The sequence below is a fragment of the Eucalyptus grandis genome, chromosome 3, assembly GCF_016545825.1.
Source record: "Eucalyptus grandis isolate ANBG69807.140 chromosome 3, ASM1654582v1, whole genome shotgun sequence".
NCBI lineage: Eukaryota > Viridiplantae > Streptophyta > Magnoliopsida > Myrtales > Myrtaceae > Eucalyptus > Eucalyptus grandis.
In genome coordinates, this window is record NC_052614.1 from 13,210,081 (window position 1) to 13,225,128 (window position 15,048).

The 15,048-nt window shown below is 37.5% G+C and overlaps 2 protein-coding genes across 2 annotated transcripts; both read right to left on the reverse strand.

The window, feature by feature from the left end:
- Window positions 1–5,650: 5,650 nt before the first annotated feature.
- On the reverse strand, window positions 5,651–6,358 carry LOC104446735 (putative receptor like protein 25). The gene has a single exon (XM_010060555.2). It carries the CDS (start codon window positions 6,356–6,358, stop codon window positions 5,651–5,653), a length of 708 nt encoding a protein of 235 aa, XP_010058857.2.
- Window positions 6,359–7,109: 751 nt separating this feature from the next.
- Window positions 7,110–8,183, reverse strand: LOC120291656 (MDIS1-interacting receptor like kinase 2-like). Its single transcript, XM_039309322.1, has one exon. It carries the CDS (start codon window positions 8,181–8,183, stop codon window positions 7,110–7,112), a length of 1,074 nt encoding a protein of 357 aa, XP_039165256.1.
- Window positions 8,184–15,048: the final 6,865 nt, after the last annotated feature.

A 15,048-nucleotide genomic window follows, 5' to 3' on the forward strand; every position in this document is an offset into this window, starting at 1 on the left:
TGACCAAAAAATGGCAAACGAAGAGTGCAGGATGGACTTTGTGCAGATGCAGTAGGGGAATCGGCAGGCTGTGGAGCTGAGAAGCTCTTTCACCATTTCGTCCATCAGGACTCTCGAGTGTAGAAGGTCTCTGATTTGGAGACGAACTCCTCTCATATTCAGCTTCGCGCGGGGACGAACTGAAATGAGGGAAAAAAGTCTCCAATCATCTAAAAATTCTCAACAATCAGAAGAAGCACAGAGGGAAATGAGGAGGGCCATCGCCTCGTGTATGATCCACTCTGACTTCAGTCCTCGTCATCATACTTGGGTGCCCTTCGGTCTCTGCGACGATCTGGACTTGTGCTGTAGCTCCTGCTCCGGAGACGGTGACTCCTTTCCCTGTCTCTGTACTCGTCGCAATCATATCGTCCCCTGTTTCTGCTGCGACTTCTCCTCCTGTGGTTGCGGTCTCTGTACCTGAAAATCCATCTTACTGTCAGTTGCGGGAGAGCATGAGAGGGAATCACGTCCAATTCTACAAGATACAACCACCACTACTTAATGGCACGTCAGGGGAAATTTTATTAAATTTACTACGAACGAAGAACAAAGTGCAACTTTTTACCAAAAAAAAAGAGAGAAAAAAAAAAAAGAACACAGTGCAACAAGCTTGGATGTCACCTAATAACTTGGTTTAGAGCATAGGAATGCGTTAGGTAACGTTTCTATTCCCGGAAACAATTTCCTTTTAGAGACTTTTTTTATTTTATTTTATTTCTATTCTCGGAACAGTTTCTGAGCATTTTAAAGTATTTGATAACTGAACAAAATTCATATTCCCAGAACCGAAATACGTTTGATATGACCCCAAATATTTTTGTGACATAGACTTTCTTTTAACTTATTAATAATTTTCTTATTTTCTTATTTTTTCTTTTCTTATTTCTTTTTTTTTCTCTTTCTAATTGGCCGGACAAGGGTCGGCGGGCCTCGCCGGGTGGCTACCGCGAGGTCGGCCTCACCCACCCGGTGATGCCGACCTCGCTCGTGGTCCGGGTGAGGTCGACAGACCATGGGCAAGGTCGAAGTTGCTGGGTGCGTGAGGCCGACCTCGCAATGGCCGAGCGAGGCTTGACCTCGTTAAATCTAGGCAAGGTTGAGCCTCACCAGGGGCTGGTGACCAGCTTAGGGGCCGGTGAGGTTGTTGGCAACCAACTAAGGGAAAGAAGAGAGGAAGAGAAAAAGAAGAAAAGAAAAAAGAAAGAAAAGAACCCACCCCATTGGTGGTCGCATGGTTTGCGCTCAATCCCTCCTTCGGAAGGGAACGAATTCAAATCCTCACATTCGCTTGTGTGACTCACCCGCGGCTGAGTCAGGTGGGTCGGCTCGGTTCGCCCCAGGTTTACGCCACCGGCCACTGGCTGTACAACACTTCTCGAGTTACCCAAAAAAAAAAAAAAAAAAGGAGACCTATTTCTTGAGTTGTTCTCGGGAACAAAAAACAACTTTTTTAAAAAATTTCTGTTCCAAATCCGTTCTCGAAACACATTTGTTCCCGGGAACAAAAACTTAGCAAATGCGTTTTTGTTCTATTCTGTTTCCAAGAACAAAATAACAAAAACAAGTGTTTCCGAGAGCGTTACCAAACACACCATAAATGATCAAAAAGCAGAATCTAGAAACCTACAACTCAATGGCATAATATAAAATAGCTAAAAGAAATTAGCAACGCCACATCGATAACGTACTTGTTAAGGAGGATCCTAGGACTTAGGAGTTTTCAATGTCATGTGCAAACATCTTAGTTAAGGTGCCACGGTCACATTCTTCATCTATCTAGGATGTGTCATCAAAGAGCTGATGATGGACTAAGTACAACTTTATAAGCTCTTCATCCGGCATGAATTAGCAAAAATACTTTTGGGACAAGAGCAAAACAAATCCTAAACGTTTTACCCACAATCTCATGGTCAATTGAGTTTTAAATCATTTCATATATATTCAATAGGCTGTCATGTTGTTGTAGATGCCATTTTTCCCTACAAAATGGAATCCACTCAATATACATGAAATTAACTATACTTTTTACTGCAAAGTAAGAAATAAGGCATTGGGTTTTTTAATTGCAAGACTCACGTGAAGACTAAAGCTCAAATATTCATTTAAATTGAGGAAAAATTGGCGATTTACGAAAAGTAGTAAAGATAATTTAATGAATTTAGTAAAGAAAAGATTAAATTGATATAACTTATTTTTAGTGTGCTTTTTAACTTGGTTATTATATACACGAACAAGTGATAAAAGTCAATTACAACTAACATGATTAAAATTATCATACTTTAAATCTAATACAATATACTTTACGCCAGTTTGAATTTTAATATAACTTTTTTATAGTTTTTTCATCTTATCTTTTGTTATCAATATCCTTGATCTAAATAGTGAAAGAGATATGAAATCTTAAATAAAGATCAAATTCCCCAAAATAACATATTTGTTCTTGAGGATCATAAGCTTTTCTATCAAATAAAACCAAGACCCATGGAGCCTGAACTTCAATCTTCAAAGCTCAATCCATCACTTCTGAAACGTGAGGAGGAAGAGCACAACGCGCAGACAAGGTCAGGGGAGAAGGTGGAGGGGGAGGCGGTAATCAATTCCTCTGTCCACGACTACTAGAAAATCGTTCGGGAGAGCGACCAACGCAGAGAGGAGGAATCGGTTTTGAGGAACAGGATTTTTTCTTTCTGGGGAGGGTTGGTTTAGACATTGGAGAGAGCATTTTTCGGGGTGGGAAACGACTCTGTTGGGAGAGAAAGATCTACGAAATATGGGTCGGAGAGTTTTGGTACCGATTACGTTTAGATCTATGAAAACGAGTTTCTATAGGTGTTTCTAGCTTATTGAGCAGTTTTAGTATCAATATGGAATTGAGTCGTGGTATCTAGATCATTCAGTTGAGACGCCCATCCCCCGTTCGATGAAATCTTTATGAGAATTTAGTGCGAGCTAACCGTATTTTTCGTGTAATCCGAAAGTAAAGCGATCTAGATTGAATGATCTTAACTGGCTTCAAGTCATTGACGTCCGAATCCTAGTGATTTCTCAATATTTGAATCTGTTTCTGAAGTCAGGGTTCATTGTTTTTGTGTTTTATGTTCCAACACCTGTGACTGATGGTTACTGGTGAGAGCTTGGCTGGAGTTGATGTCACAATTATCGATCTTTCGTAAATCGTTCTAGCTTATCTCCACATGGGTTGTCTTACTTCATATCCTTAGTTACAGTCCATCTTGGCAAGTCTTAGTAAATGGGGTAACGTCTGGCAAACAGCCATGATCGAAGGTAATAGCCAATGACATGAGTCTTGTTATGAATATGGGAAAGAAAATAATAAGAATGGGTTCAATTAGGGTTGATGAACTTTGGGTTTCATTAGTTAATGGATTTGGGCTTAGCCTGGTTTGATGAATATGAGTCGTGTTTAATCTGCTGGTTCTAGACTTAGCTCCGCTCTGATGTCATTTTTGCTTGCTCAGAATTTGAGTCTTAATGTGTCCGTGGTTTTAATCACTTTTAGCATGTTTAGTTTTCCTTTCTATAATTAAATTGCAAACTGCTTTGTTGAATACTTGCTGGTCATTCCTCATGGAGTGCGATTTGAGTCAATCTCAAGGTCGTTTGATAATCATTCTGATTGCTCTTAATGGCTTCTCAATATGTGGTTAATTTTCTAGTCGTTTTAGTATGCTTAGCGCAATTTTCATGTGAAGCTCAGGGTTGTTGCTTCTGCCTTCGTACCGAACTTTCTTCTGTTTTTTTGGGCGTGATTTGAATTGAGTCAACCTGTGTTCAGGTGTCACTTTGGTTGCTCATGTTGAAATATTAGTATGTCGATTTCTTGGCAATGTTGGCATGTTGTTATGTCGATTGTTTAGATGAGTTGTGGATTGTGCACTTTGAATGTTGCTGACTGGAGACACCTAGGCTTGTTATGTGAAAGTTTTGGTCCCGTTAAGTATAATTTAGATGTCTTCGTATGCATGTGAGCATGAAATTCATTCCTAGTCGATTTGGCATGGTTAAACATCATTTGCATGAGCGGAAGGGGCTTTCTTGCATCCTGAACGTTGCTGTGGGCTATGGATTGGGCGTGATTTTGAAGCGCATTGATGTGATTGGTGGCTTAATTTCGTAGTTCTTGTAGAACATAGGCATAGGATTCATGTGATAGCATTCTAGTTTAGTTTAGATTTAGGGAGGTTCATCTCTTAGAAAAAATTCGATCTGATTTGAACATTGGTCATAGGAGGTGCTGTCCTTAGACGTAATAACAAGGCAATGTAAATTCTTTGCTTGACATTTCATTAAATTTGCTTCCATATGCTTTATTCTAATTGTACTCGTTGCGATTGTTTACTTTCTTCTGATATGCACTTGCATGTGAACATCATTTAGCGGCATAGTGTCATAAAATGGATAAGGATCGTGTGAATCACTTAGGCAACTATTCAATCAAGTTAGGGTACCGAAAGGGTATTAGTTAGAGAATTATTGTAATCAAGTCCCTGATTTTAGATCTCTAGTTGCTTAAAAGTAAGATATTTCCCATGCTTCACTTGGCTCCTAGCCGGCTCTAATAAGCTAGTGGTGACTCCTTGTTAGGTTGGACTTCATAAATGGATCTATTTTAATTGTAATTTTCCAAATGTTGCGCAAGGTGAGGGTTGGGAAGAACTCCTGTCAATTGAGAACCAAGTTCTCAACTCAACAATTATCTTTAAACCTGTCTTCGCCTCGCTGGGAGGGTCACGGCAGGTATACCCATGTTAAATTTATTTTAAGCGAATTTTTGCGCCATAAAAAGTTTCAAACTAATATATTTATGCCACATTTACCTCAAACTAATTTTCATGTTACAAATTGCCAAACTAGTACACTTATACCATATTTAGCCTCACCAAAATTTTAGATCGGGAAATTTGCTAAAATCTATTACTTTTTCCCTAAGAGCACTGTCAAGTTTCGGAAATCTATTAAAAGCCATAATTTTATATGGCTTGAAAATTAATTTAAGGTAAATGTGGCATGAGTGTACTATTTTTATATTTTTTTCGTGACATGAAAAATTAAAGAGGTAAATGCGACAAGAGTAACATATACTAATTTGGGATTTTGGTGATAATAAACCTAGAATTTAGAAGAAGTTACTTACTAAATTCATTATGATGGTGGTAACATATTGACAAGTCAACTTATGAGCAAGTTAACATTCTAATATCGGCATGCAACTTCAACAGAAATCTGCAATGGGACAATGACAAATTTAGAAATCCTTGACATATTTCAATGGCACACTCAATCACGAAACCCCGGGCTAAATGGGCCTCGACAGCTCTTTATCTTTCTTTCTTTCTCATGGAGAAATAAGAATGGTGCACACTAAACAAGAAAGGACACATAGGGTGTTGATGCAAAGTGATTTTTTTTTAAAGTTCTCTTTTTTGTCCATCTATTCAATCGGCCTGATTCAGTAATCACACTTCAAGAAGAGGATGACGGCATCATAAAAACAAGCATCCAAATGGGAAATTGCATTCTAACTAACAAAAATTGTATTTCCTGCCCTACATTCCACTTTATTCAAAGCAACCACTTCCCAATAATTTCATCGGGCCCCATGAAATTTGATGGCCTTCCACTTTGGCTTCTTCATCAATTTGGCTCTTCTCTCCATCCTTCTCACTTCTCTCACTAGCCATTTGGGTCTTCCAGTTTCACATAAAATATATGCTATGGATATTCCAATGACGATTCCAGATGCATAACCTATGCCAACCACTTTCCTATCAAAACCACCACCATGCACTCTTGTACTATCCTCTTGGAAGAACGATTGTGAAGTTGGAGGAGGCTGAGCATCACTGCGACAAGTGATTTGTAATGGAGTTCCACATAAGCCTGGGTTTCCACGAAATGAATCGCTTGTGAATGTGCTTAGTTGCTTGTCTTGAGGTATGGGGCCTACGAGTTGGTTCCTTGAGAGGTCTAAACACCCAAGAAATGACAAATCTCCCAGTTCTCTAGGAACCCTCCCACTAAGCTTGTTTGAAGATAAATCTAGCCATTCAAGGTTAGTCAAATTTCCAAGAGTTGAAGGAATGGAACCCATGAGGTGGTTGTAGGAAAGATTGAGCCCTTTGAGAAAATGAAGATTTCCAATGACACTCGGGATGTTCCCTTGAAAAGAGTTGAGCGATAAGTCGATGGTTGTTAAGATGGTCAAGATCCTCTCTAGCCGAATCTCCCTTCCTTTCATGATCACATTGATGGAATCTTCATAGAACCCCATTCCAAGTCCAAGTTCCTGCGTCATGTACAATGATTTGTCTTGCAGCTCTTGTGCATTTTTTCCATTTATCATCCCTTGAAGTTTTGCTATCAAATTGGTTGGTAAAGGACCGACGAAGTCATTGTTCGAGAGATCCAAAATGTGCAACTTGGGAAAGAGATGAGCTACCCTTGGAAAATCTAAGGAACCCTTAAAATTGTTGGACCTCAAAATAAGAACTTTTAGCCTTGGCGTTTTCCTAGCCATGCTGGGAACTTATCCTCTATCTTATTGTTGCTTAAATCCAGAACTTCTAGCCTTGTACAATTGACAAGGGATTGTGGCAATGTTCCTTCAAATTGATTTTGACTCAAGTCAAGAGTTCTCAAGCTACTTCGTCGTGACAATGTTAGAGGGATTGTGCCTGAAAGACTATTCATTCGCAAGTTCAAAACCACTAAACCAATGCTCAAGTTTGATAAGCACTTGGGTAGGCCACCAGCTAAGGAATTATTAGACAAGATGAGGACTTTGAGGTTGGTGGCATTGCATATTGATGAAGAGATCTTCCCCACTATTTTATTATTTGCGATATCATAGTAATCTGTGAATGGTGATGGAAGTGGAAGTAGACCTTCAAATTTGTTGTTGGACAAACTAATTTTTGACAATGAGGTTTTTAAGAAACCTTCTACTGGCCATTGTCCTGAAAGTCGATTGCCATGGAGGATTAATCTGACTAAACTTGTGCAATTTCTCAAGCTTCTAGGGATAGAACCTGTTAAGTTGTTGCCACTCACTTTGTAAGGTTTTGGAGCAACCTACCTCGGCACAAGTTCTTTGGTAAGGAGCCGCTTAATTGGTTGGTATCCAAATGCAGCTCCTCCAAGTTCACTAGATCTCCTAAGGATCCAGGAATGTGACCAGAAAGCTTATTACTGTAGAGAAAAAGCGAGGTAAGCTCCGTCAAATTGCCTAATATTGGTGGGATTGAACCTGTGAGATTATTATTATTAAGGCTCAACTCATTAAGACGATTCAAATTCCCTAGCTCCAGTGGGATGGAACCAATAAACTCATTAGCAAATAGGTTCAGTTGTGTCAATTTGGTTAAGTTCCCCAAAGTGGAAGGAATCAATCCTGTTAGGAAGTTGGTGTCCATGTGGAGCAATTCCAAATTTGCCATATTTCCCATTTCAGGAGGAATAGAACCAGAAAGGGAGTTGTTGTAGACATACAGTATAGCCAATTTGCTCAAATTACCTAATGAGGAAGGTATGGGTCCATTCAACTGGTTCGAATACAACGCGACCTCATTGAGCAAATGCAATTGTCCAATTTCTTGGGGAATGGATCCATTTAACTCATTAGAAACCAGGTGCAGGACCTTGAGTTTCGTTAGATGGCCGATCTCCGGGGGTATATTCCCCATGAATCGATTGATAGAGAGGTCAAGATAGGTGAGATTGCTCAAGAGACCGATTTGAGGCGGAATATGGCCAGAGAGACTATTTATACCCAAGTCCATGTATGTAAGATGAGACAAAGATGAGAATGGGAATTCGTCGAGCGTACCTTCAACATAAGCACTGGTGAGATTTATCCCGATTATGCTCCCCGCCTGATTGCAGGAGATGCCATACCAAGCACATGGACTCATGGTCGAGTTGGAACTGGTGGCATGATGAGGAGATGGAGTCCACGAAGAGAGGGAAGGAACCGAATGGTTACTAAGACCGGACTTCCACTTGAGGAGGGCTTGGGCTTCTGCAGGGGAAGCATGATTAGGAAGTGGAATGAAAAAGATAGTGAAAAGGGCAAGGGCAGCCACAAGGCTCATGACCCTCTTGAATTCTAATGAAGAATCCATCGATTCTTTCTATTTCTTCTCTTTTGGTTCTAATAAGTTGGTTTTTCTTTTCCCAAGGCAACGAGCGAAGCTTAAATAGGCAGTGAGAACTCACCTTCCTATCATTTTCCATTATAATGGGATGTGGGAATATGCAATAAATTGACAACTAAACAGTGAAGACTAAGAAAAGGTACGTCGATATTGCTTCACACGCCGTAGTAGTCATCTGAGAGCCCACTGGGACGAATTTTTTTGGTTCCTTGAAGGCTTTGGTATTTGTTACTTCTGTAGTCTTCGCAGGTGACTTTTCTCACTCGGTCAGTCCCTATTTCGGAAATTCCTTTTTTTTTTTTTTTTTGGGGGGTCTGACCTATTATACGAAATCCAGACCCAACGACAGAGAAGTCTTTGAGGAAAGTGATGTAAGTCAGCGTCTTTCGTGAGGTGTGTGAAAACTCAACTTTCCACAAGATCAGACTTTAATTTGCGCCGCACAACTTTGAATTCAAAGCGCAAAAGACAAGTCTTCTCACTCACCGTCTTTCGTGAGGTGCGTGAAAACTCAACTTTCCACAAGATCAGACTTTAATTTGCGCTGCACAACTTTGAATTCAAAGCGCAAAAGACAAGTCTTCTCACTCGCCATTCATGAAGCCACTTCTTGACGCGGTTGACCGCAAACAACAGCTGATTATCAAGCCAAATGGCCCCGAGAGCACCGTCAAAAAAGAAAAATTCTAACGGCTGCAAAAAAAAAAAAAGAAAAAGAAAAAGCGATCCACATCCAATTTTCAAATATACTATTTTTCATATTTGAAGGAGAAAATTGCTAATAATTGGAACTTGAGTTGAGTTGGGTATGACTTGGATCCAAATAGGATTCAATATGGGTTGTCAAAATTGTATTACAAAAATATGGGTTAGTATGGGTTGTATGGATCAATTTGAATTGGATCCATTTTCAACCCATTCATATTTTACCAAGTCCTTTACTAGGAAAAACACTAGATAGATCTAAGAGACTATCGTTCCTAAATGGGAATCAACAATTATACATTCATATGGTGTAGCCCAAATTTTCTTAAGATCTAGTCTAGATTTAGATCATCCCAAAGGCGCTTCATTTTATTTTAAATCACTTCTCTCCTTCCTAAATGACCATAATTTCCAAAGGTATCTCAAATCCAAACAAAACAAAAATGTATATGGGCTCGAGCTGCTAATGAGCTTATCTTGTTTACCTATTCTTAAAAGGCTAGAATTTACTTCATTGGAATAAAGCTAAAGCTTCACAAGGTATCTCTAGCTCGGAGGAAGGATAAGCTTTCAATATGATTAAATACAACCTATCATTCTGTCACAACATAGAACATTTAATACTATAGTGAATTGAAATTGGAAAATGAGTACATGACCGCACAGTCATTTTACAAAACAGACGGTGGAATGTCAACCACCAATTTTGAAGTTGGGAGCAGGGATACTGATTTTGACAGTTTCATAATTTTTTTTGTCAACGAATCGATCGGATAACTACTATTTTACATAGGAACAAGATGGTATTTATTTTTTCTTTTTTAATTTAAAAAATAAATCAAATTGATAATATTCGAACAACAAGTAATATATGAAGAATCCAATCACAGCTTTTAAAATAGTGGATATTATTCTCTGGGATATTATTCTCTGGCCAAAGAAGAGATTTGGTGAATATTGTTCCTAAATAAAAGAAATTTAAGAGCTCAAAAGGGAAACAAAATTAGAATGCAAATATGTAGTATACTTTAAACCTTAGATTTTTTTAGGATTTTGTCATGGATTGACACAGCCATGGAGAAAATTTTATTATTCTTTACTTCTTTCATTATAAGAAAGTAAGATGTACTGTGACGCCGTATTTTAGTTGGTATTTGTCAATATATATATATATATATAGACATTTAAACATGATTTTTTTCTCTTATCTTGTTTGGATGAATGGCTTTCTTATTGACAGCACTTTACTGATGAAAATAATGTTAGTGATAAAGATGACATAAACAATTTAATTGAAAATGCTAGTGATGAAAGTGTCACGACACCATACAATCTTAAATTATTGGTGATGAAAACAACCTCACTAATATTTTTAGGCCACCAAAGAGACTTTTACAGCAATGATTCGAGCGGAATTAATGAGAAGTCACAATACACGATGATTTTGTGATTAGTTGCAAAGCCAACGTTTCAAGTATTTATCATCTTTGGAATTTGATGGATATTTCTAATGACATTAATGATTTCTTTTAACTTAGTGATAATACTTTTTTTACTTTTGATTATCTATTTTGTGGTATGCGATTTTTTTTTTCTCTTTTTCATATTGAAGGATTTTAACTTACTAAAATATGTAAGAGTTTCCCCATTCAGATTGGTGCTTTTCGGGCCTTTATAAATAGTCTAATCCTAAATTAAGCCATGATCCTAAATTAGGCCAAGAAAAAAAGGGAAACGGTGGAAAGTCAAAATAAAAACACAAACAAACAAATGAAACCGGTCAAAGCATTATTTTGGTTTCCGTTTGGGTGTGGTTTATACTCTCATTAACAAGATGACACGGAGTTCCATGAATAACTACTGGATATATATATTCTCTTTTTATTATAATTGATTAATGTAAAAGAGAGATGCGATGTGTTAATTATAGTGGAATCCTTAGCTGAATGTAACCCTAGTTTAAGAGTGAACCCAAATAAAATCTTGTATCTCAAATTCTTAGTTTCATTTTTACTCTCAATTTTCTTTGTAATTGTACGGTGAATCCTAATAGTTTTCTCCATTAAAAGTCATGGCTGGTATTAAACGGTTAGAAGATTAAAATTACGGCATCGTTAAGATAGCCGAGCTCATTGGAATCATATGTCATATGTGGACACTCGGATTTATTGCTCCGAGGTCACAACATGCGATGCTAAGGCCCCAACCAATGCCAGGATGCTTTCCATTTAATTCCTGACGTATAACTATTTGGGGGCAGCAAAACCTCCAGCACACGCATTTAATAAGGGCTTAATGGGGCTCTCTGGTCCCATCCTATAACTCCATATCACCCAAAATCTTCAGAAAACCACCTTATTGTCATTCTACATACTAGTATTATATTTCCAAGTAATTCCTTCAATTTCAAATGAAGTAGCGCGCGGTAGTAGAGTCTGAACAATTCATAAGACCAATAGCGCTATATCTCTTGACAAGATTGCTAATGCTGTGATTTTTCGTCACTGCTGCATGTTAGAATCCCGTAACTAATGCATCAGCTGGATGTAAGGCCAAGAAATCGAACCCATTTTCAAGCAACTTCGTGAAGACCCAAAAAAATTGCCAAAAGTAAAAGGATGCCAAAGTGGAAAGCAACTCACGTTAGACTCTATGGACTATGTGAAGATGCAGTACGGGAATCGGCAGGGCATCCCCTGGGCACGCCTTACTGGAGCTGAGAAGCTCTTTCACGATTTCGTATATCAGGACTCTCGAGTGTAGAAGGTCTCTGATTTGGAGATGTAATTCCTCTCATATTCAGCTAGGCACGGGCTACGGGATGAACTGAAAATGAGGGAAAAAAAGAGTCTCCAATCATATAAAAATTCTCAAACAATCAGAAGAAGCACCAAGGGGGGAATAAGGAGGGCCCTCACCTTGTGTACGATCCACTCCGACTTCGGTCCTCATCATCATACTTGGGTGCCCTTTGGTCCCTGTGACGATCAGGACTTGTGCTACAGCTTACTTCGGCTACCGTAACTCCTTTCCCTGTCTCTGTACCTGTCACAATCATATCGTCCCCTGCTTCTGCTGCGACTTCTCCTCCGGTAATCATGGTCTCTATATTCGTCTCTGTCCCTGAAAATCGATCTTGCTATCAGTTGCAGCAGAGAATGAGAGGGAATCACATGCAACTCTGCGAGATACAATGAATCATGAAGACGGTTAAGGGACAACCGCTACTTAAAGGCACGTCAGTGGATATGTATGTATGTATGTATGTATGTATGTATGTATGTATTCATTTTACTTCGAACGAAAGAACAAGGTGCAACAAGCTTGGACGTCACCTAATAAACTGGTTTAGAGCTTAAATGACAGAAAAGCAGAATCTAGCAACCAACAAGTCAATGGCATAATAGAAACTAGTTAAAAGAAATTAGCAATACCACATTGATAGCCTACTTGTTAAGGAGGATCATAGGAGTCTAATGTCATCCACAGCATCTTAGTTAGGGCAACACAGACACATCCTTCATCTGACTAGGATGTGTCATCAATGTGCTGATGGAGCAAGTCCAAGTTCTTGAGCCCTTCATTCAGCACGAATTAACAAATGTATTTTTCGGGACAAGGGCATAACAAGTGTTAAACCTTTTACTTATCGTCCCGTGATCTATTAAATTCTAAATCTTTTTGGAAATATTCAATCAGCGCTCATCTTGCTGCCAATGCCCTTTTTTCCCTGGAAAATGAAATTTACTCAATGTACATGAAATTAACTTTACTTTTTTACGAGACTCACATGAAGACCAAAGCTCAGAGATTCATTTAAATTGAGGAAAAATTGGAATTCAACTCAAAACCCTAACATTGGCCCTTCAATTTGTAATTTGTTTTATTTGTCATTTAAATTCTCATAATCGATTCTGTCAGTGAGTAGTGAAACAGATGAGCTTTATGCGTCAGTTATGATCCAAACTATCCAGATACTCTTTTTCATAAGTAATAAAAATAAATGTCAAGTCGGATAAAAAGGAATATGATTGAATGCATTCTGGGTGACGTTGCACAGCCGCAGTATGCTGGACGGACTAGGACCACCGCGGAAAAGGCTAAAAATATTTTCCATGGATGGTAGATTTCTAAACTTATTGGTTAATTTCAGATATCGGTAACTAAAGTATGATTGGTCACCATATTCTTTGAAATTTTACGAGTATAGTTAGTTAATATTGACATTATGAATAATTTACTGACACCCAGATAATTAGTAAGTTACCAATTAATTGTAAATTTTATCTGTATAGGTAATAAACAACTAACACTATATTGATTTTATCAACATCTAAATAAATTTGTAAATTACCAATTTCTTGTACATTTTACAAGTGCAGTTAGTAAACTAATTACATTACAACGGATTTATGAACGTTCCAATAAATTTGTAATGATCCACTTCTTTCAAGTTTTACGAAAGCGTTAGAAGAGTACTGACCCTATAAAAAAAATTACCAACACCCCAATAAACTAGAAACTTACTAATTTTTTTTCAAATTTTACAGTGTACTTAGTAAACTACCACTAACATAATGAATTCACAGATATCTCAATACAGTAAATAAGTGACTAATTACTTTCAATTAATAACTTTATATAAAATAAAATATTCTAAGTTCTTTTTGATATATATTCTTAATATATTTGTCCAAAAAAGGTAGAATTGCCAAAAAAAAATATTCATAAACATTTTTTTTGTCAATTTAGTTCTAAACATTTTACAATTATGTTAATTTAGTACATTTAGTCAATTTTAGCTGAAATTGTTAACGTGGATGCTAGCTATTTTACGGTGACATAACTGTTTGGTTAGGTCTCCACCTATATTGCTAGTGGCTGGCCTACAAGAATATCTTGCTAGTATGTATGCCCATAGACCTCTCAATGAACTTACAGAGACACTAATCATTAGCACCAATCCGCGACAACATCCTCTAAAATCCAATAAGCCAATCCAAAATTAATATCCTAAATCAATTTCACAAAACAAAACACATAATCTTTCTCTATTCCGTGTCATCAAACAAAGTATATTTCACAAGACATTTCTCATATCATTTCGAAATACATTTCATAAACCAATAACCCATAAAGCATTTCTCAAACCATTCACAAATAATCGAAAAGTAATAAATGTTAGATCTAGACTTTTATGCAACAAAAATGCCATTTCATAATCCATACTATATATAATTTATATTACTTTGGAAATATGAGTTTACTAACTCAAAGAAGAGATATCACCACTCATATGGAAATGCCCAAAACCAAACAACATAGCTAAATGGCAAACGCTCTTGTAATCCTATCAATTAAACGAAAATTGACATCAAAACCAAGTAAAACACTACATTAGCTATGAATTCACTAAAATAAGCTTAATTACTAACAAAATGAATCTGACACGCCAACAAATCGCTCGCCTAAACCTATTATTCAAAGTTATTCACAACACAAAACTTGAGTGTGAAATTCTAATATTTTGCTTCAACTAAATCATTACTTCAAATTGACTCCCGTCAAATCTCACAACTCCACACCATAATCCATAATTTACATGAAATGTCATAACTAAAGAACTTTAAAATTAAATTTTATAGCTTAGATTTAACACAATTTCGAATTTGCACCATAATCTCGAAAGCTATTCCGATTAGAATAACAAAGAGCTTGAATCCTTGGCATTGCAAGGCGGTGTTAATCGGACTTTGGGCATGTAGGCACTAAAGCCTTTTCCTTTTTCCTTCTTATTTCTTTTTCTTTCCCTTTCTTTCTTCTCTTCTTCTTTTCCTCGCTATTTGCGATCACTCTCTCTTTTTCTTCTTCCCCTTTTTCTCTCGGTCATGTCTATTTGCTTTAAATAAAGCGCTCTCCTTTTTTTTTCCCTTTTTTTATTAGCGACTTCATTTGACCAAGTCAACAAATCCAAATATTACGGAATGCCTTCAAAGCACTTGATAGGGAGAGGTTATTGATGAAGAGTTTGACATAAAATAAAGAGCTTTACGATGTGTTTGGGTACGAACACTCTAATCTTTCACACTTCACCTTCTTAAAGTCTGGCTACATTTTCCTTTTCCAT

What these genes read in the sequence shown, in the direction of transcription:
- LOC104446735 (XM_010060555.2), bottom strand. Translation starts at nt 6,358, where the DNA reads ATGACGCAGGAACTTGGACTTGGAATGGGGTTCTATGAAGATTCCATC.
- LOC120291656 (XM_039309322.1), bottom strand. Translation starts at nt 8,183, where the DNA reads ATGGATTCTTCATTAGAATTCAAGAGGGTCATGAGCCTTGTGGCTGCC.